Source organism: Cibotium barometz, chromosome 2 (genome assembly GCF_041138505.1).
Source record: "Cibotium barometz isolate CiBa-2024 chromosome 2, ASM4113850v1, whole genome shotgun sequence".
Lineage (NCBI taxonomy): Eukaryota > Viridiplantae > Streptophyta > Polypodiopsida > Cyatheales > Cibotiaceae > Cibotium > Cibotium barometz.
The window spans coordinates 20,306,488-20,330,170 of NC_141047.1; the positions used below are offsets into that span (position 1 = coordinate 20,306,488).

Here is a 23,683-nt window from a genome sequence, read left to right on the forward strand (position 1 = left end):
TTGCCATTCCAATATCAATCAATCTTAAATATGTCAAAAGCCTTCATGTGTTATTGATGAGAGGCTGCTGCCTACTCACATAAAGGACCTTTTCCAATGCATGAAGCATGGGAGGTGCATCCTTGCATGTGAAGATTATAATTTCTCAAAAAAAAACCTCAAGACCTTAGGTACATGGTGAGAGACTAACAACAATGACACGTCAGCATTTTGTAGCCATAGGAATGTCATCACTAGCCAGGATTTGATCAGCCTTGAAAGTCCATGATAAGACCACTTGAAAGCACAAAAAAGAACTGCTCCCAATTAAACACAAATGCCAGATTTGGAGACAAAAGCAACTGCTGTATATTTCTGCTTGTGTGCTACTTTTACAAGGGGTCATCTCATACAGCTTGCAGGATAACTAATTGGGCCAAAACTTTAAAAAAGTTACACAGAAGGGCTCATCATGTGATCACGCTTACTTTGGCTGAAAGAATATTGATAAATGACAAAGTTGTCCATGGAAGCCCTCGGACTATAAACCCATTGAATCTATACTCCCATTTCTCACCACACATGGCTGCAACTACCCTGAAGGCCTTACCCAGCCAAGGAGCTCTTACACCCACAAAATTTGAGTACCAAAACCTCATCATCATCTTCCAACTATCTCATCTTTGAGCTAGTGTCTCTTCTGCAGTCTCTTCGCTTGATGACAGAGGTTCCATTTGATCACCCTCGTCCATCACCTGTTCATAAACATTATCATCTGAAAGAGAGCCTGCAGGGCATTTCTCTTTTGCTGATTCAGACGTGCTCTTACAGAAGCACTCCGGCCAAGGGTTGGTATAGAAGGACTCTGGAGGTACTCGAAGATGGGGACCACCAAATGGTGTATTTTGCATTATCAACCTCACTTTACCTTCGAAATTGTGAGTACTTCCCTTCTCATGATCCTTAAATACTGGAGCAAGAGCTTTCCGATCAGGCTGGATAGTTGTTCTAAATCCATAGTATAGACGGTGACCCATAAGGTTGTTGGCAAAATTGCTAGGTCCATCATAAGTAGGCATGAAAATGTTGGCCAAGAGGCATACCATGTAATCCACAGCAGGACCTAATAAACCCTTTCCTTCCGCCTTCACGGATGCCAACTCTTCTGCTGTGGCAATTGAAGTGCGGTTTTCAAGACGAGGGAACAATGCATGCAAAGGCTGCATAAAACGCTCTCCTCCAAATATGTTGCCTGCTGCTATATAGATGCGTGTTGAGTTGTCAAAACCCATTGACTGCAGAATGAGTCCAACCTGCAAATCAGGTCAGCCAGCATCAATACCACTGTTGGTTTTCTCTCTCTCTCTCTCATCATAGATATGGACAATGGTAATTGGATGAGGCATGCACCTTGTATTAGCCACATGGCTACCTATACCATGTTTTCATCGACAAATGTTCATAGTATTGTTGGGTATTCGGAGTCTTCATATGTGTGTCCATCGCATCTGTTTCTGGCCTTGGTAGTCCCCCTAAAATCTGATTGTACTTATGTCTCTGTGTGTGTGCCTTCAATTATAGAAGGCTTTGTGTTATCCTTATCCCAATTAGAAGCCAGGGGAGTGACTAAAGTGCTGGCCTTGCTACCTCGATGATCAATTCCAAAGGCCTAGCAACAGGCATGACCAATTTTGGCAGGTGACCCGCCGCTATGTTAAGCGGTAAGGGAAAAGAAGGCATGGGGACAGCATATTGGGTCCCAAATACCCACTGAAAGGCAACCCCCCCCCCCCCAAAAAAAAAAAAGCAGGAGTGTTTGCTTATATTATTCTTTGGAGAATGTTGTACAATGCTTGAGGAAACAAGTGATATGAATGCCCAACGCAAGGACGAGGAAGACCGTACGTCAGCTGAGTATCCTACTATCCACCAATCCGAGGCACTTCAGAAGACTCTTCAGGCCACTTATGCAAGTCCAAATTATGCAAGTCCAAATTATGCAAGTCCAAATAGCTGTAGGACTGCACATATGTTGGCTGAATGCTGAAGAGGATCTTCAATGATTGCGTGGAGATGATAGGATAGATATCTGCTGCTGCTTGAACTGCTGCTGAACTTTGCTGAATACTAAATGATGAATGAGGGACTGATAAGTCAGTATTTTCCATGTCCAACCCTGGCTCACAGCATTTATTGCTGGCCGACCTGTACCTCAGCATGATATATAAGCAAAAGGCATCATGATCATCAAGTCATGAAAGTCATTCAGCCATTTCATCAGTCAAGCATTCCCACGAGTCAATAGAGCATATGTAGGACCAAAGGTCAACCCCTTTGGGGCTGACCAAGGGCCTCAGCCATGTACATATATTCAGCCACCTTTTTGTACAATGTTAAATACAAGAAAAACCCTAACACAAGGCCTATATAAGTGACTCTATGAGTCAGTTTGAGAGAGAGCTCCTTAGACCTAGACCCAAGGCCTTGAGACTACTCTCTGCTTACATCTGCCGACGGGTGTGTACTAGTAGTATGGGACGCCTCGGACTTTGGACATAGAGCCATGTCTCAAATGCTACTTACTCCCTGTGCTCAAGGGTAAGCCTGAACAACTCAATGGTTGGGCAGTGAGCTAGATGCCAGTGTCTATGTTTGTTTCCTTTTTGTTTATTCTTGATCGTAGGGTCTATTGGGGTTTTACACTCTTGCTCCCGAAAAGCTCGAAGCCTCTAAATGCACGAAGATTCTGACCTCCTGAAGGGCACTGCCAAGATCCTCAGCAGCTCTCCTGGGGGTAAAGCTATAAGAAGACCATGTCCCCTCACTCCGTCCAGCACTGATGGGGTCCTGGATGAGGCTGTCATGGATCCATGCTCACTGTTGGTGGTCCTCCTACCAAGGATCAGTGAGGCTAAGAGTCACCGAGGGATGGTCCAAGGAAGTCATACCTACCATCATGCCGCCCATGTCACAACCTCAGACATCCACATAAAAGCTGTCGAGGTGGGAGAGCGTGGGACTCCCTCATCTGCGGTTAGAATGGGAAAAGGAGAGGCTGCTTGGCGAGCAACCAAACTCTGGAATGTACCCAAGTGCTAAAGCGGCCAAACTCTGGGCATCGGGGATAGGCTTTACCATTTGCCAGTATATGAAGCACTGACCTAGAAGACCAGAACACTCCACGCATTGAGAGGAGGAGCTATCCAAGTCTCATTTGACTCTGCCTCCTAAGGCTCCACACAAGCCAGACTTGGGTGTCCCCACTAGCGCTCAGTACAAAACCTCATTTTACATGGCATTTTTTGACTTTCTAGTTCATTGAGGACTTCTAGATGCAATGTTGCATACCATGCGGATAGCGATTGGCCAACTCAGAGTATGTTACATACCTGATGCTAACCAGAAGGTTACCCGAGCTAATCCGGAGGCTAGAGGGCTTGGGGATTAGGAAAGCAGGCTTTCTACCGGCGGCTACAGTCCGTTAATGCTTATGTATGGGTATGAACCACGATCCCCTATGACCTTAGGAGTTAAGGGTTTGAAACTAGATGCCGCTAGAATGCAAGAGATGCTTGCGCATGCTAGAGAGTATCAGAAGTGCTAAGATAGGGCACGGTTTTATGCTGATAGGCAACGTTAGGCAACCTTCACAGAGAGTTTTCTCCAAGGGAATGCTGGTGTATTTGAGAGTACTCAAGAATTCTAAGACTTTGAGGACAAGGAAGTATTCGAAACTATCCCCTAGATACTATGGACCTTACAAAATTCTGAAAAGGGTTGGTGAGGTTGCTTATAAACTTGAATTGCCTCCTCAAGTGCAAATTCATCACATTTTTCATGTGAGTAGACTCAAAGAGAATCTCAGCAGCGAGGATAACATTGCGTCACCTCAAGAACTTGTTGATCTTGAGGACTTGTCCACATGAGCTGGAGCTCATTGTTGATTTCAAAGAGAGGAAGCTTGAAATACGTTGACTCTTGTGGAAAGATAGGGCTGAGGAGGACTCAACTTGGGAGATAGTTGCTGGTTCGAAGCATAGATTCCCTAACTTCATTTCCAAGGACGTAAATGTTTGAGGAGGGGAAGTATATAACATACTTGATGCTAGCCCAACCTAATCCAGGGGCTAGCCTGAAGTCTCCTGAAATGTTGCAAGTGGCTCCTGTTTTTGGCTGGTTCTCTCATCTCCTACCCTCGCTCCTAAGCTTCTCTCGTCTCCATTCCGTCTCCTGCCCTTTCTCCTAGGCTTGTGTTAGTGGGTAAATTCCCTTCCTAGACATGCTAACCTACACGAAACGACTCAATTTGTTGTTCCCTCTAGCCATCTTTCCCTCCTGGATGACAACGCTGAATCTCTGCCTACCTAGCCCCCAGACCAATACATCCACATGCATGAACTGATGCTTAGGGCAGCGAATCCGGGCCATTTTCAATACCTGTATTAATATGGTAAATAAACTTTTAAGTGAAAAGCAAATTACAACCTCCTCCGGTGTAAGAGGGCATTTTCCAATCATTCTTCGCTCATCATGCACTAGCCGTTTTTCTGCAAAGTTTTCTTTCCGATATTTCCTGAGAACCGCTTGCTCCTCCGGAGTGAAGATTGCAAGACACCTGCAGAACAACAAAGCCCATGCATTCAGATTTCCTCTTTTGCATGCTAGCTCTCTTTCCACCCAATCAATGCCATACCTCAGGTTGGCTTGCTTTAACAAAACACGATACTGAGTAATAGGTACTTATCACACACACAAAAGGCAATTCATGGTGTGTGGAGATGAGTAAAAATACGTTTGCACATACCCTGCAAAAGCAAGCATGTCCAGCTCAAACCGAAGATGTACCGCAATAAAATGACCCTCAGAACGAAGACGGCGGACAATAAGTTGGCTAAGCTTCATTACATCCTTGTTGAACCTCAAAGCATGGAAATTCACGCGGCATCTTAGTCTTTGATATTCGTAATTGCTGATCTCTTCCGCCAACCGATGTGAAAATGGAGTAAGATACACGGCACCGTGTTCCTTCATTTTCTCTAGAGCCACAGTTTGGTACCAATCAGGTGACGCGTCGCGTGGAGGCCGTAACTGCACCAAATACAGCTACAAATTATGAGAATTTGATCCATGGCAGATTTTATGACGCTGTGTACAACAAGTAGCATCAGTTTCCTGACAGCACCTGAAAAGGTTTCAACTTTTTCTTCTTATTGGCAACCATGTGGAAAGCTGGCAGCGTGCGCACGATGTCCACATCATTCTTCAATGACTTGATGAAATGATCCACATCATAGATACCTGAAAAGCCACTGGAATCAAAAGCTCTGATTACTGCAAGTAGATATAAGAAGAAGGATTTAGATTAAGGTTTGCATGCATCTCATTGAACAAGCAAAACACTCCCCCCAATTCAGCACACCTTTTATCGTGCCAGAAAGAGTTAGTGTCAAGATCTGGTAAAACAAGCGTTGCATTCATTATCCTCGCTGCAAGTACTGCATTACATATCTGCACAAGTTTTCATCAAATTTTTAAAATCTCTCTCTCTCTCTCTCTCTCAGGAAGCACAATCATGACAGAAGCATGTGTATTTCTGCTTTGTGGGTTTCTACAAAGCTTTTGATTTGGTCCCTCAATCCCAGCTCCTTGGATGCACGCTCACAAGAGCTCCAATTACCATATGATGCAATTTGGGCTGTGATGTCATTATATAAGGATGTAACAGGCTAAGTGCGCACACCTAGCAGTCTCTCGGGAAAGGCATGTAGCACTACTAGGATTAAGCACGGCTGTCCGCTCTCATCAACACTATTTGGGCTACTTATTCACGTGCACAGCCGTGGACATAGCTAACCTCAGATCTAATCCCTGATTTAGGTAGCAGTTTGAGGGTAGAATTAGGGCACTAGCAGGCTTAGGCAAGGAAGAAGCAGCAAGCCACCAGAATCAGGCTTCAGTAAGCTGGCCAACAGCAGGTGCTCAGATATAGGAACCATCAGGGCTTTTTAGCATTTTATATCAGTCGTGGACAACAGGGAACTGGCCAACAGCAATCGGCCAGGTTACAGGACATAATTGGGAGCCTATATAAGCCTAGGCCAGCATACAGCATAAATCATCTGATCCCTTATTGGGCAGGTCGTTAGGCAGTCCATTCAATTAGAAGCCAATCCTCTTTTGGAAGGCCAAAGGCCATGGCAATTGTACAATGTACAGTCATATACATCTTTTTGTACCATATCACTATACTGAAAATACAGTTCATCTCTCTCTTCTCTCTACTATCTCTTCATTGTTATTGCATTAGTGTTCCTAATCAATAGACTTAGGGCTGGTTCAAGTGCCACAAGGCTTCTCGCATGCAACACGGATCATCCGGTTGGATCTACTTGGCCTACACATACATGAGAGTGTCAGAATATGCAGCGGAGATGATGACACCACCAGTGGAAACCCAATCCTACCAGGTAACCTCTACAACCTCACCACCTCGCAAGTAGCACCACAAGCAGCCCGGTACTCTGCCTCTGTCAACGACAAGGCAATAGATGGCTGCCTCTTATTGCTCCATAAAACTGCTCCTGAGCCAAGGGAAAAACTGTAGCCTGATGTCAAGGTCCTCTTGTCTGGCTCTCCTCCCCAATCTGAGTCACTCCGACCTTGGAGTCTGGCTCCATCCATCAATCCCCCTCCTCTGTAAAAGAGTCCAAGATCCTTCGCATGCTGCAGAGACCACAAGATACGCAATCCTGCCTCCCAAAGAGTCCTCTGTAAACATGAGCTCAACAGCCTCATCAGGAAGCTCCCGTCCAATCCGATATGCATCATCCAAATCAATGAACCATTCTGCTTCCGAGTCAAGCAGGCATCATACTGCTCACAAGGATCAACACCTATTACAGTGGGGTGCCAAATCCTGGAAACCTGCTGAAGACCACTCAAGGCCTTCGAAAACCTGTAACCAACCCCCTCTAAATCCGGAACCACAAAGCCTGGAGAATGTGCAACATCCACCTCCTTCTGCCAGTAATCAACTGCCACCTGCCTGGCTTTCCAATAGGTCCCTGTGGAAAAAACTTCCTCATCTACAAGAGTTTCTTTGTCCCGAATGCTACGAGACATCAGAGCATAGGTAACCTGTAAAGTTTCCTCTGACTGACGAACACAAGAACTACCAACATCTATACTAGAAAGTTCCTGCCAACTGCTGCCATCAACTGGCAAGCCATCCACCATCTGGTCTGGGAAATCCTGCACCTGCAGCGTATCCACACTTAAGTGGCCATTACCAGACTGCCACTCATCACAAAACTGAGGACCTGGGAGAGAGAGTGCTGAAAGTTTGTAAACTCCATTCTCCATTCCGCCTTCCCAAACTACCTGGCATGTTGCCTTGTCCCGGAGAGCAACAAAATGCTCATCAAACTCCACCCGTACACCAGTCTTGCAAACCTGATGCACTGACAACAGATGAAAACCAAGTGACAGAACATACAACACCTGGGAGGAATGCTTCCCCCCTCTGCCATCAAGAACTATCTCCAACCTGCCCTCCCTGTGAACTAGGTTAGTGGATGTATCCCTAGTAAGAATGTGACCAGAATACCTACAAAGATCCTATGAAGCCGAACGGGAAGGAGTCATGTGCTTGGAAGCACCACCGTCTAGAATCCACTCCCGAGTATCCGTAGCGGAGAGTCCTCCAACCTCCTCCCTGCCCAAAGAAAATGGAACATCGATGTCCATCACCTCTAGGTGCACAAAAGCTAGAGTCTTCACGGTTGCTGCTGAGGATTCTGCAACCTTCTCGGTGCTCCACTTGGGACACTGCCTCCAATAGTGGCCTTTCTCGCCACAATCATTACAAGTCCTCTCTGCCTTCAGTTTCTCACGGTTTGCGTCGGACATCTTCTCAGAAGATTTCTTCGATGAAGCCTTCCCTTTGCCCTTGTTGTTACGGCCTTTCGACCGTTGGCCACTTAAGGCCTCCGAACCTCCGCCCTGTGGAGGGTTCGTGAATCTTTTCTCCTGGTCCAAGACCAGGGCACAAGTTCCTCCCAAGTGATGGTGCTAAGCCTCCCACTAGTAATCAAAGAAGAGTAAAATGTTGAGTACTGAGAGGGTAAATGCGACAGCAAAGTGATGGCCGTATCCTCTGATGATATCTCCTTCCCAGCCTGAAGAACTTCCTGCTGAAGAGCCTGCAGATTGTTAATGTGCTCCCGCATCGTCGATGACTTTGCAGGATTCGCATCTGTACTTCCAAGGACATCCTCTTCATGGGCAATACCCTGTTATAGAGAGAAGCCAAATGCTGCCATATACCTCTGGCCAATGTCATATGCTTAATATGATTGATTACCTGCGGTGTGCAGTTGAGGAAAATGAAAGAACGGACCTCGGCATTGACACGATCCCACAACTGTGTCTGTGCCTCGCGTTCCTTCCGAATCGAGGGTAACTCCCCTTCCTCTACCTCCGGCCGTGGAACCCCAACAACAATGAAATCACCAAGGTCATAAGACTCCAGAACAGATTCCATCATTACCTTCCATATGCCGTAGTTGTTCCCGTCCAATTGACGGTCCACTGGGAACGTGGGGAGTGTCGAGATCTTCACATGCTTCTCAGCCATCTCAAGTAGATCTGCCATTGCAGGGATGTAACTGAAAAGGGTGGGTGGGTGGGTGGGAAAAAAGAAGAACTTAAACCTCCAAGTGGCTGTCCAGCAAACCAGCCCGCCTTCCTCTTGCTTCTCCTCTTCCCGAAAGGGCCAAAACAGTCCACCAATCAGTAACAAAACAGCCCCCCTCTTGCTCACAGAGTTCCCAAGATCTATCAAGAGCCTAGAGCTCTGATACCATGTCAGAATATGCAGCGGAGATGATGACAAAATCTGAGAACACGAGAGCAAGTGCACTGCAGAAAAATACAGCAATGGAGAAGGAGAGAGAGAGGCATGTAACTCTGCTCTATATACACAAGAAATCCCGAAAACCTAATACAACAAGTGGAAGAGCAAGGGCCATTTTATATGGCCCCTGTGATCCAGTCGGCCAGCAGTAGGGACAGCCGACAACAATAAATGCAACACCCGACCTACTGAACCTAGTCGGCCAGCTTCTGTGAGTCGGCCCTCACACGTGTCAAGCCGGCCAACAGCAGAGCGAAGCAAGGTGCAGCAAAACTAGTCGGCCATCACCTGGATCACTCCAAGAACCTCAGGACAGCCTCCCACACCTGGTAAAAATAGGAAAAAATAGGGAAAAAATATGGAGAGTGGGGAAAAATGAGAAAACACCTAAACCGGGCGGGCACACCCACAACAGAGGCCCTGGTGTAAATGTACAGACAGGAGATGACTACTAACAGAGACTTGGGTGTCATCATGAGAGAGAGACGAAACGTGAGTTCTACAGTGAATATTTTTTGACACTCACTAAGGATGGAGGCTCCCAACAATCTTGCAAACCAGTGAAGAGGCCACGAGGGAGGAGATTGTAGATGCCAAGAGCTGGAGGTCCACTTTAGAAAATAAGCAAGGGGCGGTAGCCTCCGTCAAAGATGGCGGAAAGGGGTCAAGAGCAAAAAAGCTGACTCTTGCCAAAAGAACAGCAGCCCGAGTGCTATAACCTGTTGGGGAAGGAGGTAGGAGAAGAAGGGCTCGCGGACAAGTGAAAACTAGGTGGCGGGAGGGTGAAAAAGGGCAGAGGGGAAGTTCATCGAGCCAAGATTGCTAACCCCCCCAGCAAGCTGCGCTCCCCCCCCCCCACTCTCTTGTATTGCGTCCCCCCCCCCCCCCAAATTTGCCACCTGTGACCCCCACCCCCTTTTTCTTTCTACGCCACCCCCCGAGAGAGAGAGAGAGAGAGAGAGAGAGAGAGAGAGAGAGATGAAACAACTATGCTGAATATACTGCAATGAAAGCAATCCCGAGCAAGAGACAAAGGTCTCATAAGTGAGGGATACAAAAGATGACCAAGCTATGACAAAAGCGAAGAGGCTAGCCCACCTATATCTAGGTCATGAAGGGCTGGCCGATTGGAGCACAAGACCTGGCCGACTGGACAAATAATATGGCCGACTGGAAAAATACCAAAAAAATGGGAAAAAAATAGGGGTGGCCAACCCACAACCAAGGGCCATAAAAGGGATCAAATATGGACACAATACATGGGCAGAATATGGGGATGAATATGCTAACACATTACACATGATGTGTCACTTATTGCACTTCAAGCATTCATGTGTCATGTTTCAATCTAAATGCAACGTCATTAAGGTCAAATCCTTGTGTGCTTCATGCCAAAGTGTTGTCATGCATTTTTACTTCCTATCAGTTCAGCAACATTTCATTTATGTAAGGAGACTAGACACTGGCCATGCCAAAATGCATGAGCTAAGACCTTCTCCCACATTGAAAATCACTATGTACTACGATCATATGTCTACACTTGCATTCTTCTGGATTTCAACCCAACAAGGAGATTTGACTATGCATAGCAAGCAATGTGAAGATTTGGATCTAGCCATGATCTAATTTTTTGCCAAAGAAAAAGAAGCTGAAGAAGACCAAGAACTAGAGGCCCTTCATGAGGTCAACTTTGCTACTAATGATTGAGTTCTCTAAAGAACCAAGGACCTTGACCCTCATCGTCGACTACCCCATAGCGTGGGCTCTCACATATACCTTCGTTTATACTAGGAGGCAACAGACTATCTTCAAATCCATAGCGTGGTACCTAGGATAACTAACCACTAGGTGTCACGTGCATCCCGCACTTGGATGCTACGTAGACATATCTGTACAGAAGGTGCAGGACCTGGGATGGTAAACTGGTCCCATGTGAGCCCAGTCCGGGACAAGTCAGCCAGGGATCCATCCCAGTCATTCGAGGTCAGGTGTGCATTGTCCTGCACAGGAGTCCAAGGTCAGGTGTGCACTGTACTGCACATAAAACAGTGCCAGTCCGCGCTGAGTCTCCCTCTGGAATGATGTCAATGATTCTGTGTATCTAGTATGGTACTGGATGCCAGATCATTGAGTAGGTAGTTAGGGTTTGCTTTTTGGAAAAGGGACCAGCCCATAGGGCTACCCCGAGTCTTTGTGTGGGCATGGGGATACTGTAAAACCACCCCCATGAGGGCAAGGAAGGCCCTAGCTGAACCCACCAGCCATGGAGAGGCTGTAGGATAGCCCTAAGGGCATGCAGGGGCAGCCGACAGCACATCTAGCATTATGATGGCTGTAGGGCAAGTGTGGGGCAGCCCACACAGGCTGCCCAGCCCTCAAAACAAAGGGGATTCAGTGCCCAGATCTGTGGTGAATCATGTGCCTGATGCCCAGCCAGCCATGAAATGATGCGCAGCTTTTTATTGGATTTTTCTAGCATTTAATGCTATAATTCAGTCGTGGGACAGAATTAGAACTGGCCGCCTGGTTTAGAACTGGCCGACTGCTGTTAGTAGGAAGTATAAATAGGTGAGTCCACAATCCATTTGGGTTATCTCATAATTCACCAAGTGCTCAAGCAACCCAAGAGCCAGGATAGCCAGGGGCTTGCTAACGCAAAGGGGTGAAGGACTGCAGGTCAAGGGCAAAGATTTCTCAGCCAAGAAAGGTCAAGTTTTCCTGTATTTTCTTTCAAATTTACATCATTCTAATAAAGCAAATACACCATTCGTGGTGGGAGCCCTACAGAGGGTATTTGGGACCCAATACTGTGTCCTCTCCTCTCTCCCTCTCTCTCTCTATGGTGCAGTGTTGGAGCAAGAGCTTAGCTTATATGCTGAGCGAGCAGGTTTACGCTCATCAGGGCAGGCAGGCTTCAGGAGAGCTTTCTCTACCACTGACCATGTATTCACTTTGAGATGTATGATTGATCAGGCCAGAGTGAGGAAGAGAAAGCTCTATTGCTGCTTTGTGGATTTCCGCAAGGCATTTGACACAGTACCACGAGAGAGGCTCTTTCAGCGCCTGCAGTCTCTTGGCATACCAGCAAATATGACATGGGTCATCTATGCATTATATGAGCAGGTTTTTGGGCGAGTCAGATGTCCAGGAGGTATGTCCGAGACTATTGCTAGCACCATTGGTGTGAAGCAAGGATGCCCACTTTCCCCCACGCTATTTGGGTTATACATTGATGAGGTGGCTGACTTCGTTACACGGGGAGGCGGAGATGGAGTTGATTTAGCAGGTACCTCAGTACATATTATGCTTTATGCTGATGATATTGTATTAGTGTCTGAGTCTCCAGGTGGTCTACAGCAGCATCTACATTCACTCGATGATTTCTGCACACAAAGGGGTCTTACTGTGAACCTTGGGAAAACCAAGGTTATGGTCTTTCATACATCGAGACAAGGCAGGAGTCAGCTGACATTCACTCTCGCAGGACGCCAGGTGGAGGTGGTGACATCATACGTGTACCTAGGGGTTACCTTCTCTGCAGCAGCCACACGCTTCACCATGGGTTCAGCAGCCAGAGCTAGATTGACACGGGGATATGCAGCATTGGCTATGCTAGAGAGACAGTGCCACCAAGCGCATTTTCAGGAGCCCCGGACGAAGGGGTGGCTATTTGACACATTAGTCACACCGGCATTGATGTATGGAGCAACGGTATGGGCGCCAGGCCTTGCTACCCATTGGTGGACATAGATAGAGAGACCACATGCCCTCATGATGGCACGCATGATACGCAGCAAACCGTCAGTACCTCGTGACATTATCCGAGCAGAGTTTGCTGCGCCTCCTATGATGGTAGAGGCCATATTTCAGAATATATGCCTGCTAGACAAATTCAGAGAGATGCCATAGGGCAGATTGTCATACAGAGCTTTTGAGGCATCTAGACAGCTGGCTAAGGCAGGAGACAGAGGATCATGGTATGCACATGTCACACATTGGTTCTCACAGCATGGCCTAGACATGGATCATCTACCACCATTCCAGTATGACAGGGATGCACCACATATCCGTCTCTCTCATAGTGAGAGGAACAGAGTATTGAGACAGGACCTATGGCAGCTCTATACACGAGAGACATGGATATCGCCTACACAACCTCTTCCACCGACGATGCTATACTACATAGATCACTTCATGAGTATCACTGATGATGGATTTATAGAGAGGCCTAGATACATGGAGGGCTTTTTACCACACGGCTCCTGAGTGGCTATTGGTCAGCTTAGAGTTTCATCACACCGATTGGAGATTGAGACTGGCAGAGCAGCACGGATCCCCCGAGAGAAGAGGGTATGCAGATTGTGCAGATAGGAGGTGGAGAGTGGGGAGCATTATGTATGCAGATGCAGAGCATATACAGCCATCAGAGAGAGATATCCCATTTTATTCAGAGAGCCACATTCCCTACGCCAGATCTTTGAGGCAACAGACCAGCGCATACTGGGGAGATTCATTCTAGACATACAGCGCCACAAAGAGACATCATTACAGGCTCAGACAGCTCCAAAGGGGGGACAACAGACACAGATTACTACATTTTTTCAGAGATCCATCCCACTTCCAGCCCCTGCACGGCAGGGAATTACTCTCCAGAGAGCAGAGACACTCAGAGCCCGCAGGAGACAGAGGACACCTGGCTTTCGGACACCACGCCTATACCAGAGAGAGATGACAGAGATCAGAGCTCAGTTTCACAGAGAGGGTGCGGAGCGACTGGCTCGCTTCAGAGCACACCCAGGCATGTTCTTCAGGGAGCTGTGGACACCCCCTTCATTGATGTATACCATTTTATACCCCTAGTATGGTACAGGATGGAGCTAGCTAGGTTGCATATCATGATTGTATACTCCATGCATATAGCTTTGCATTCTCCTAGTAGTAGAGCTCCATCCCCTCCCCCCACTCGTTGTACTTATTGCACACCCAGATTCAGCTTTTTAGTTCAATACTTTTTCATTTTGTTGGGATGATAGAGGATACCCCATATAGGTACACCGATTTGTCTCATAGGCCGAGTTCGGTCTTTTGGAAGACGTTAATAAAATCTTTCTTTCTTTCTTTCTTTCTATTTTCTGCACATCTTCATTCAGTTTTGTGCGTTTATTCCGCCGCGAAAAGTGTGCTGATTTCTGAGCATTGAAGTTGCCGATCTTCCCCGAAGCTTCCGCATGTTACACTAGGTAACGGGATATTTGTTGAGGGGGGGTTTGTTGGTAGACATAGGGTTCACCAAATATCCATAGTCACTCATGTATGTATCGGTCATGTGGTCTAAGGTTATTTTGATCATTGTAGTTCATCATTGTAAAAGCAGCTTAATTACTAGGGAACTTCTACTTTAGCTAGTGGCCAAGTAGATGCCAATCAGCCCACCATAAATCAGGGAAAGCTAAAATCATGGGAAGAGAATCTGGGGAAAGCTAAAATCAAGGACCTAGAATCTGGGAGAGGGAATAATGGAGTGTGGAGATATTCTGTGAAAGAATGTAGGAGTGATTTGAGGAGATGCCTTTGGCACTTTATGCTTTGTACTGGCCTATATAATGGGCACCCATCTAATGAGAAACACACACTTCATTTTCTCCTCTCTGATGCTGTCCTTATGTTAATCACTATTGCTTAGTTTAATCACTTGTGCTTAAACCTTAATTACTCTTAACTATGCTTAGCCATGGCTTATCTTGATGTGTTTGAGCCTCCATGATTTACAAGTGTGGACCTCTTTTATTTTATTTTTAAAATCTTCTATCATTGTAATGTGAGAAAGAGCTTTATTAATAAAAAGAAAAACATGTTTAGCTTTTATCCCAGCAAAAAGCACACCTTGTATATTTATATGGGCTCAGCTATCTTGTGAATCATGAACAAGTTCAACAAGCGCACTAGTTTCAGCTTCGTCAACCTCAGCATCAGAAGAGTGGTGTTCACCTTCTGCCCGTACACTGTATGGAACCCGTCCAGCCGGCTGTACAGGCCAGATCTGCAGTCCGTACACAAACAGGGTGCTGCGTATCCACACCTAGCCTGCCATATTGCCGTACAGGGCCGCCCTTCTGCTGTACCTGCTGCTGGAGTATTCCGTACACAAACTGCTGCTGGAACCTGTCATACAGTTCATGTACCTGCTGAAAGCATCTGCACAGCCGTCATACTGTTGCACAGGGACTATATGACCTGCTGATGTCATCACTTCAGCGCCCAAACCCTAATCTGATGTTGCCAGTGGCTGCCAGTAGTTCTTGTGTGGGTGTACCTGATGCTGGAGGATTTTCTACATCACCCTCAAGTCCACACTTTCACCACATTTGCAGGTGTAGGGCTCGAGAAGAAAGCTATTGAAAGTTATCATCGACCGGTATCTACATCGGAGGACTTGTGGAGTGCAACGGGAGCATGGAACGCATTGGAGATTCCAAGATTCTGGAGACCAACACTGGCCAGTTGGTTCTAGGTATTTCACATGTCCCAATGAATTTCCCATCTTGGATAGGTTGGTAAGTACATGGCGTGCTCTCCGTAAGGCCTCAGAGGCTGGGTGTAGTACACAGGGTGGTAACTGCACTGTGTGAATGAGTGCAAAGAGCGGAAGCAAACAAGCACTAGAGTGTGCTGAGCAGAGAGTGCAAGAGAGAGAGAGAGCAACTATGCTGAATATACTGAAATGATACAGTCCCAAGCAAGAGACAGGAAGAGTCTCATAAGTGAGGGAGCAAAAGGAAAGACTAGACTATATGAAAAGTGAGAGGCCAGCCCACCTATTTATAGGTAAGAGGGGCTGGCCGACTGGACAAGATGAACTGGCCGACTGGACAAGGTGAAGCTGGCCGACTGCGAAAAATGCATCCAGCATGGGATGACCTAGCAACCCATGCAAGCATGAAGTTTTGAAGTATGACTTTAGGCCCAGAACAAAAAAAACATAAGTCTTTGCCAAAAGGGATTAAACATTTACACCTACATTGCAGAATCTGAAGATTAGTAAAAGTTTGATATTGAAATTTGAAAAACAAAAATGATAAAAAACGATTACTCCTACACACTGTCATTAAAACTCAGGTTTGTAAAGTTACAATGAGAATTGAGAGACTGCCATTTAGACATCATACACTATAACACAATACTTCAGGTCCGATATGAAACTCTTATGAAACCATAGTTTATACAGGTATGAAAGTATGGGATAATACGCATCTGATTGGAGTACCACATGCAAAAACAGACTTTAGACATATGTGTGCTGCGACACCGTCAAATAGAAGACTACTGATAGCCAACCATCAACATAATGCCCTCAGCCTAAAGAGTAGCCACAAGCATGTGCATGTATCAAACAAGAGGCTATGTAGAGGAATCAACTTTTAGAAGGCCCCCATTCAAAGTGTGAAGAAAAAGAACATATGCATCCAGTCACAACATAAACTTACAATAACAACTCAATTCATAAATACAAGAGAGTAATATACAAAAAAGCAGTGGCTAGCCCACAATCAAGGGCCATGAAAAGGGACCAAAAGGGACACCAAATATGGGCAGAAACCCGGGATGAATGTGCCAGTAACCTAGAGCTGTGGGATAGTTTTCAAACACGAAAGATCGCTCTTTCATTGGCAGTTGGCACATCAGAGCCTAGTGGTTGGCACTCTGGCCATTGGAGGTAGGCCAACAGTCTGTTCGAGGTGTGGCCATCCCTAGGAGTCCCCGCGTCATTGCCTTTGCGATTGCCCCAAGGCTCAGCAGGTTTGGCAGTTGATTCTCCACATCTTCACTATGGACCGGGCCCCCTCCCACACAATTATGTGGGGCACAGTTGCGTGGGACACCGAGGCTAAGGCCATCATGTCATATGAGGAGGGTGGAGGACTAGCCCTTCAGGTCTCTCACCTCCGAATTTCTACAGTGCCAGTCCCAGCTCCATCTACTGGTCACTAGACTCCATTGGACTCCAAGTTCTAGCCAAAGATGGGAGATTTGCAACAGTATTCCTGTGTGGCACATCTAGAGAGCTCAATGTAGAGGGCACCCTCACCCCGCTAGCGGAGTCCATCTGGAGCATATGGCTCGATATCATTCATACCCTCCGTGGACAGCGGGAGAAGCTTCAGGGTGGCTCAGACCACATGTGGAAACTCCGCGAGGCCTTCCTGAGGTTCTAGAGTCATGGTCCCTTTATCACTGATAGCGGTGGTGAGCCCACGTGGTACTATAGACCACCTGTGTAGTTGTTTCCCCCTCCCTCCATTGTATGAGATAGCCTTCTCCTCCTAGAGCGGCCAGCTGAAGGAGAAGAGCATCCTCCTCCTTTTACATTTCTCGACTCTCGCTCCTCATGTGGAGCCAAGTTTGTACTTAGCCATTATGGCTATTATTCTTGGCAACTAATAGAAGAGCTCTTTCTCGGAAAAAAAAAAAAAAACAGGCTTCCAACAACAAGTGCCTAAGATGGTTTCCATGGAGTCAGTCAACTTGGAAGAACCCTCATCCACGTAAACGTGCATCAAGGAAGTGCACACCCAATTCGGTGTGAGGGCTGGCAAAAGCCAATCTCTAGCTTGCGAACGAAAGGGGTGAGAGCCACAAACTCTCCCAATCAGAGTTGTCTTCATTTCTTTGTCAATATCGTTTCACTTGTCAATATAACTTTGGAGGATGAGGAGCTCGTCTTGTGAAAAATTGATAGTTCTCCCACCTTATAGGGCAAGAGAAGGAATGGAGGCAAAGGGAAGCGGAAAGGCGGGAGGGAGGCAAAAGGGAAGACGAAGGCAAGGAGGCGGGGCAAAGAGAGACGGGAGAGGCGGGAAGGCTGGAAGAGAATGTTAGAATATTGTGCATCTCAGTGTTTGGGGATCGTGCCTATTTATTGGGGTTTTATCCATTTTCCCCTGATTTGGGGGTCATCGAACAATCGGCCAGCTCCATAGGGGCTGTCGGCTACTTCCTAGCTTCCCTATATAAAGGGCCGCCGCATCAATGTTGTATCATCCAATCCTTGCACATTAGACTGCTCTCTCTTGCTGGCTATTGCCATTGCAAAAGCCTCATGCTATAATCTTGTCAACAAGTGCTCTCTCTCCTTTGTTCTCTCTTTCCTTATCTATGCTTCCACCTATGCATACTCCAACATGTTATCAGACAACTAGGCTGCCCTCATCTGCGATTTGATTCCCTCCCCTCCCGCGTTTCTGGCTTCAGACGGTGGCTGCATTTTCTTCTTTGCTGGCTGCGTTTTCTGCTGAACCTGCATTTTCTGCCTCTTCACATCAGCGTTTTCTCTTTTGTGGGGCTCCTACCCCGTGCAACCCCTGCAAGGTGCCAAGGTGCAAGTCCAAGTGGCTGGTGGTGTAGTGGCTGCTGTTTTTACAGTCAGGACAGCTTCTGGAGGTGGTTTGGTGCAACCCAACAAGTGACCCCGACATCCCTACTTCTTCCCCGCTTCCCCTCCCTCCGGTTGGGTGCTTCCAGTGTGTTTTGGTGGACTATTTTGCTGCTGTCAAGCCTCTTTCTCTCTCTCTCTCTCTCTTTCCTTGTCTATGCTTCCACCTGTGCATAGTACATACTCCAACCACTCAATTGGATTTTGAAGAGCTCAAGTCCCTTCTCTTGGAAGAAGAGTCAACCCTCGGGTAAGATCAAGGTGTCTCTTAATGGTTCAAATCAGGCACTTGCTTCAGTACAAAAGAAAGGTCAGAGTCGGTGCTTCTCGTGTGGGAAGAGAGGACATTTGTCTAAGAAGAAGGACAAGACCAAGGGCAAGTCTTCATCTCAGAAAAAGGGCAAAGACACCACACAAGGCAGTGATACAGATACTTCTAGTGACTCATCTAGGGCTTCCCAGGGCGCTTCCAGCTCGGGAGGAGAACCAGGATGGTGTTCTTCTCTAGTATACATATAGTTTCCCCCATGTGCTTCCAGCCAGAGGCGGCTTGTAGGTGGGAGAGGGGGCTGGTAGCAACTCCATTTTATGGTGCATGGGAACCGTGAGTCGGAGTTGCAAGCATTAAAAATATGGCAGGACAAGGTCAGCTTTGGTGTAGCGAAGACTATGGACAGATTTTATTCCAAGTTCATTGTTCGAGGTTTTGGGACATGATGTGTTCACAGTCCACTGTTGGGGATAATGGGCCCGATGTGTCACCATTCTATTCTTGGAGTTCACTGCATACTTGTGTGGAAATTCGAAGCCAAGCAAATTTCTTTGCTGTTCATGGTGGCATTGCGTTTCAAGGAAACAGGTTGGTGGGTGTTCTCTCCGAGGTGATTCCGGTATCTCCAGTACTAGAGGGTCCATGGTTGCATCTTCATCAACTTATCTTCTTCAATCTTTTGCACGTTATGAGCTGCAAAGAAGGTGTTAGAATATTGTGCATCTCAATGTTTGGGGACCATCCCTGTTTATTGGTGTTTTATCCATTTTCTCTTAATTTGGGGATCGTGGGGCAGTCGGCCAGCTCCATAGGGGCTGTCAGCCAACTCCTAGCTTCCCTATATAAAGGGCCTCCTCATCATTGTTGTATCATCCAATCCTTGCACATTGTACTACTCTCTCTTACTGGCTATTGCCATTGCAAAAGCCTCATGCTATAATAAAGGTGATCTTGTCAACAAGTATTGAGTACTCTCTCTCCCTTTCCTTGTCTATGCTTCCGCCTATGCATACTCCAACAGAAAAGAGACAGAAGACGGGAGGCAAATGGTCGGCACGAGGTCGGAAGGGCGGACGGAGGCAAGGAGGCCAGGTGAAGAGAAGGAAGGGTGGTGGGAGGCAGGAAGGCACAAGACAGGAGACGGGATGCAAATGGCCTACATGAGGCAAGAGGCAAAGGGCAGGTAAAGGCCGGAGGCAAATGGCAGGAAGGGCAGGAAGCTGGAGGCGAAGAGGCGGAGAGATGGCTGCAATGAGAGAAGAAGCGCACTCAAGTTGGGCGGATGTGCACGGAGCTCCAATCTCCCGTCCTTGACCAGCCCCCTCAGAGATGACATTTCCGGACTGGCCTTAGGCCCAAGATCCTCCCGTAGTTACCATTTTTCACCGCCAGTAGGCGTTCACCCATACGCACTTTTTTATCAACCCATAGACAATGCCATCGAGGAAGCACCTAGGGGGGTTTTGGACCCAAGACCTCCTGGTCCTAGACAAACACCTTCACCACTTGTGCTATCACCTCATTGGTTCCATCACACATGACATTTGGAAGATACATACCCATAAACATGCATAGAAACAAGCATACTCCCATGTAAAATGAGTCTGTACAGAGATTAGTTTCTTAAAATGACAACAAATGGGATTATCCAATTCCCAAACTACCTAACAACTCATCTCACATGCACTCAGGATCTCCATGAGACTCCAAGTGTTATCACATTAAAAGCTTCCATCCACACATAAGGATTGTGAGTTGTGGGTTAGTGGCATGCATGAGGCTGAGGCTTAGAAGCATGCCATTCTTCAAGGCCTAGTATACTATGAGATCAGAGGTGTTTCTATTGCCTTCTTGGGGAGATGATGAGCAAGATGTGTGGCATACAGGGACCAACTCACGAGGGGGCAGAGGACTAGAGCCAGAGCCCCAAATTTATTCTTCCAAAGTGTTGGATAGCGCTGAGTCAAAGTGCTAAGCGATGAGGAGATACAAAGGTGGCATACCAGCTCTAGACCCCAACCACAGGGAGTTTTCAACTGCCATCTCAAGGCAATTAGCTGCCTCAAGACATTTGTGGAAGATAAGGATAAAATGCACCAGAGGCATAAAGCTCAACAAACAAGACCATCAAAGCATACCCTTAATCCTGGCCAACAACTACAAATACAAATCAAGCATAAAAACCATCACAATTGGGGCTGACAAGTTCAACTCCCGACCATAGCTCTATACAAAGCACTCCCGATCCTAAGGCTAGGCGAAGTAAGTTATGGCCTGTCACGTAGGCTGTAATGCCTGTGACCGACGGTAGACCGGATGGCCATGTCCGGGGTTCAGTGGGAGAGGACGCCCATGCGGAGTCATGGGCGGCCAGGCTAGTGTGGACGGCAGGCCACACACTATATAGCTTGTGGGATGAGGGGCAATCCTCATTCTTCCTCTATGGCTGGGTGGTGAGCCAGAGGCCGTCCCCTCTCGTGGTAACGCCCGTAGTGGCGTTACGGATATCTAACATGGCCACAAAGGACAAGTACCATCATACAAATCATGCAATCCACTAGCTTGGCTATGACATTCAAAGGCTTCTCTCTCTCTCTCTCTCTCTCTCTCTCTCTCTCTCTCTCTCAAGTTGTGACAAGATGGAATGACAGCACAACTCACAAAAATGTACAATTAGCATGTCTTCTAAAAAATAAGGAGAGTTATGGCCGCCAGAATGAAGAGCCATTCAAATACATTTACACGGAGTAGCCTAAACGAGGGCAAATTAAAAAATGTCCATTACATCCTTACAAAGAATGTTATGACCGCTCACTTCAAAGCAAGCTTAGGATAATAATCTCATGATGGTAGCTGTTGGAAAAGAACAATAAACTTACAGCAGTTCGTTGCTGGTTGAGCCCTCCATTGCAACGAACAAGAAGATGACCATTTTTCACATGCGGTGGTGCTGTCAAAACCATTACAACCAAAGCAAACAATCTTAAAAATAAGGTTGATTTCAATTTCACCTTACAAATTTTTGTACGATATATCTACGTGCTTCGTTCATGGGCAATCATGCCCAAAACCGCTTACATTTCCAATCAGGGCCAGGTATAGAAGAAGGGCGCCATCCATTTGAAGAACGACTAGCCCATAGCTCCTCCACATCAATCTATAAAACCCCAACCAATTGAGGACATCTCCATGAGCCTATTTCCCAAAATATTTTTTTTCTTGGCAGGTTCGCTTTGGATCTTAACCACCAACTTATACACAACTCTGTCAGCTTGATGAGGTTAGGCTTATGATTGGTGTCCAGTGAGTGATTTTAATAGTTTTTGCTTTCCTTACCAAATCCAAGAATGTATAAGTGAGTGGATTGCTCATAATCAGATATCTTCAGACTGGAGGGTTCTTAAGAGATCAAGACTAGAGCGGAGCATGATCAAGCTTAAGCCAAAGCATGTAATTAAATTTACATTTGGGTATTTTTATTGAAAGTGAATTTGGCTCTAATATTTATTATTTCATCTTTTGGGGGAAAAATGACATCTTAATTATTTCATTTTTTAGCAGAAATTGTTCTTAAAGATATATATTTTTTCAATGTCCCTGACAAACATTTGCCAGGGAAGTTTTTCCGAAACTCAAAAATTGTTTGTCTGCTACAAATTAAGATGGATTTCAACTTTGATGGACTATGGGTGCAAAAAGTGTGTTTTTCCGATTTAAAAGAGCTTCTGAAATTGTGAAGAAAAACAATATTTTGACAGGCAGAAATTGCTTCTGTAAATTTCACCTGGGACTGAGCCAAGAGTCTGTTTTCCCGGATGCGGAACATGAGAGAAAAGGTGCAGAAGAGCAGCACAGCTACAGACACAGACAGGCGTCCGGAAAAAGATCTCATAATGGCCGTGATTTGCTTGAATGGGCGCCCGCCCACGACCATCCCCGGCTGTCCACGCCTCCCTCCGTATGGACCCAAAATCCTGCATTTCAACACAAATCAAAGGACCCATATTAATCTATCTCTCTCCCCCCCCCCACACACACACACACACTCTCTGCAGCGGATGGGCGCCCAATGGCCTTTACCTCCTCATATTGTTCTTCACTTCAGTTCTCACTCAGAGAGAGAAATCATCAGATCTATCTGCGTTGATCCAACCCAAGCTTCTTCTTGCTGGTGTAACGTTTGCCGGTGATGCAAAAGCCACATGCTTGCTTGCAGCTCAGCTCCAGTTTGTAAAGCTAATGAGACAGAGTACTTCCGCTAAATGTAAGTTTAGACTAGCCACGAGCCCGGACAGGAAAGCTTAGTTATCCAGGCGGACAACACACAGGTCTTTTCACATTGCTTAGGGGACTTTCTAGCCATATGTGCAAGCAAACTGTGGATAGGGATGAGGGGGTTTCCTTCTTGTTGGCTTCGTACTATGGCAATCAAGGACAAGTGTTATAATGGTGACCTTCAAAGTTAAGCTAAAACCCTCTTGTAAATCTTGAAGTATTTCTTCTACATTAGTTCAGGGTTGCACTAAATTAGGTGGCATGTCAAGAATGCATCATGCACATCTTACATGATGTGTCATCGATATCTTACATCACCTTGTACCACACATCATCTTGCATCTTGCATTACCACCTTGCTATAGGGCATCATGCATCACTCGTCTTGATTTAGGTATGGCCGACTCACATGAAGGACCAAGCGACACACCTAACTTCACTTAGGCCCTTTGAGTCGATTCCAGCATAGGCTTTGACTTTTGTAATGTTTAACTATAGTCATAGCGCCAAAATAATTAATTATAGTATCTTATATATAATGATTTACTCTATGCATCGCAAGTAATAATTCTTTATAAAAAAGGGTGCCAAGTTTTGGGTGCTAGCCATGCACAACCTACGCCCTTTAGATTTATTCACCCCACACGTTAAGGCTAGGTGACCCTGGTCTCTCACTCACATTGTGACCACGTGTACCAACACATAGTGCTCATGGCACAAGCCTTCAATTATAGCAACTCGACGAGACAAGATTGAAATTAACTAGCATGTTTATTGTTTTCATTCCCACTAATTGTTTCCCTTGCATGCCATG

General features: G+C 46.3%; 1 protein-coding gene across 1 annotated transcript; it reads right to left on the reverse strand.

Moving 5' to 3' along the window:
• Nucleotides 1-324: 324 nt before the first annotated feature.
• LOC147640785 (O-fucosyltransferase family protein) lies at nucleotides 325-22,875 on the reverse strand. The gene is made up of 9 exons (XM_086815194.1): nucleotides 22,675-22,875; nucleotides 22,379-22,568; nucleotides 21,673-21,751; nucleotides 21,474-21,544; nucleotides 5,399-5,487; nucleotides 5,162-5,288; nucleotides 4,784-5,067; nucleotides 4,465-4,594; nucleotides 325-1,292 (listed from the first exon to the last, which is right to left on the reverse strand). The coding sequence occupies exons 1-9, from the start codon at nucleotides 22,680-22,682 to the stop codon at nucleotides 657-659; spliced, it is 1,614 nt and encodes a 537-aa protein (XP_086671320.1). The 5' UTR covers nucleotides 22,683-22,875; the 3' UTR covers nucleotides 325-656.
• Between the last annotated feature and the right edge of the window lie 808 nt (nucleotides 22,876-23,683).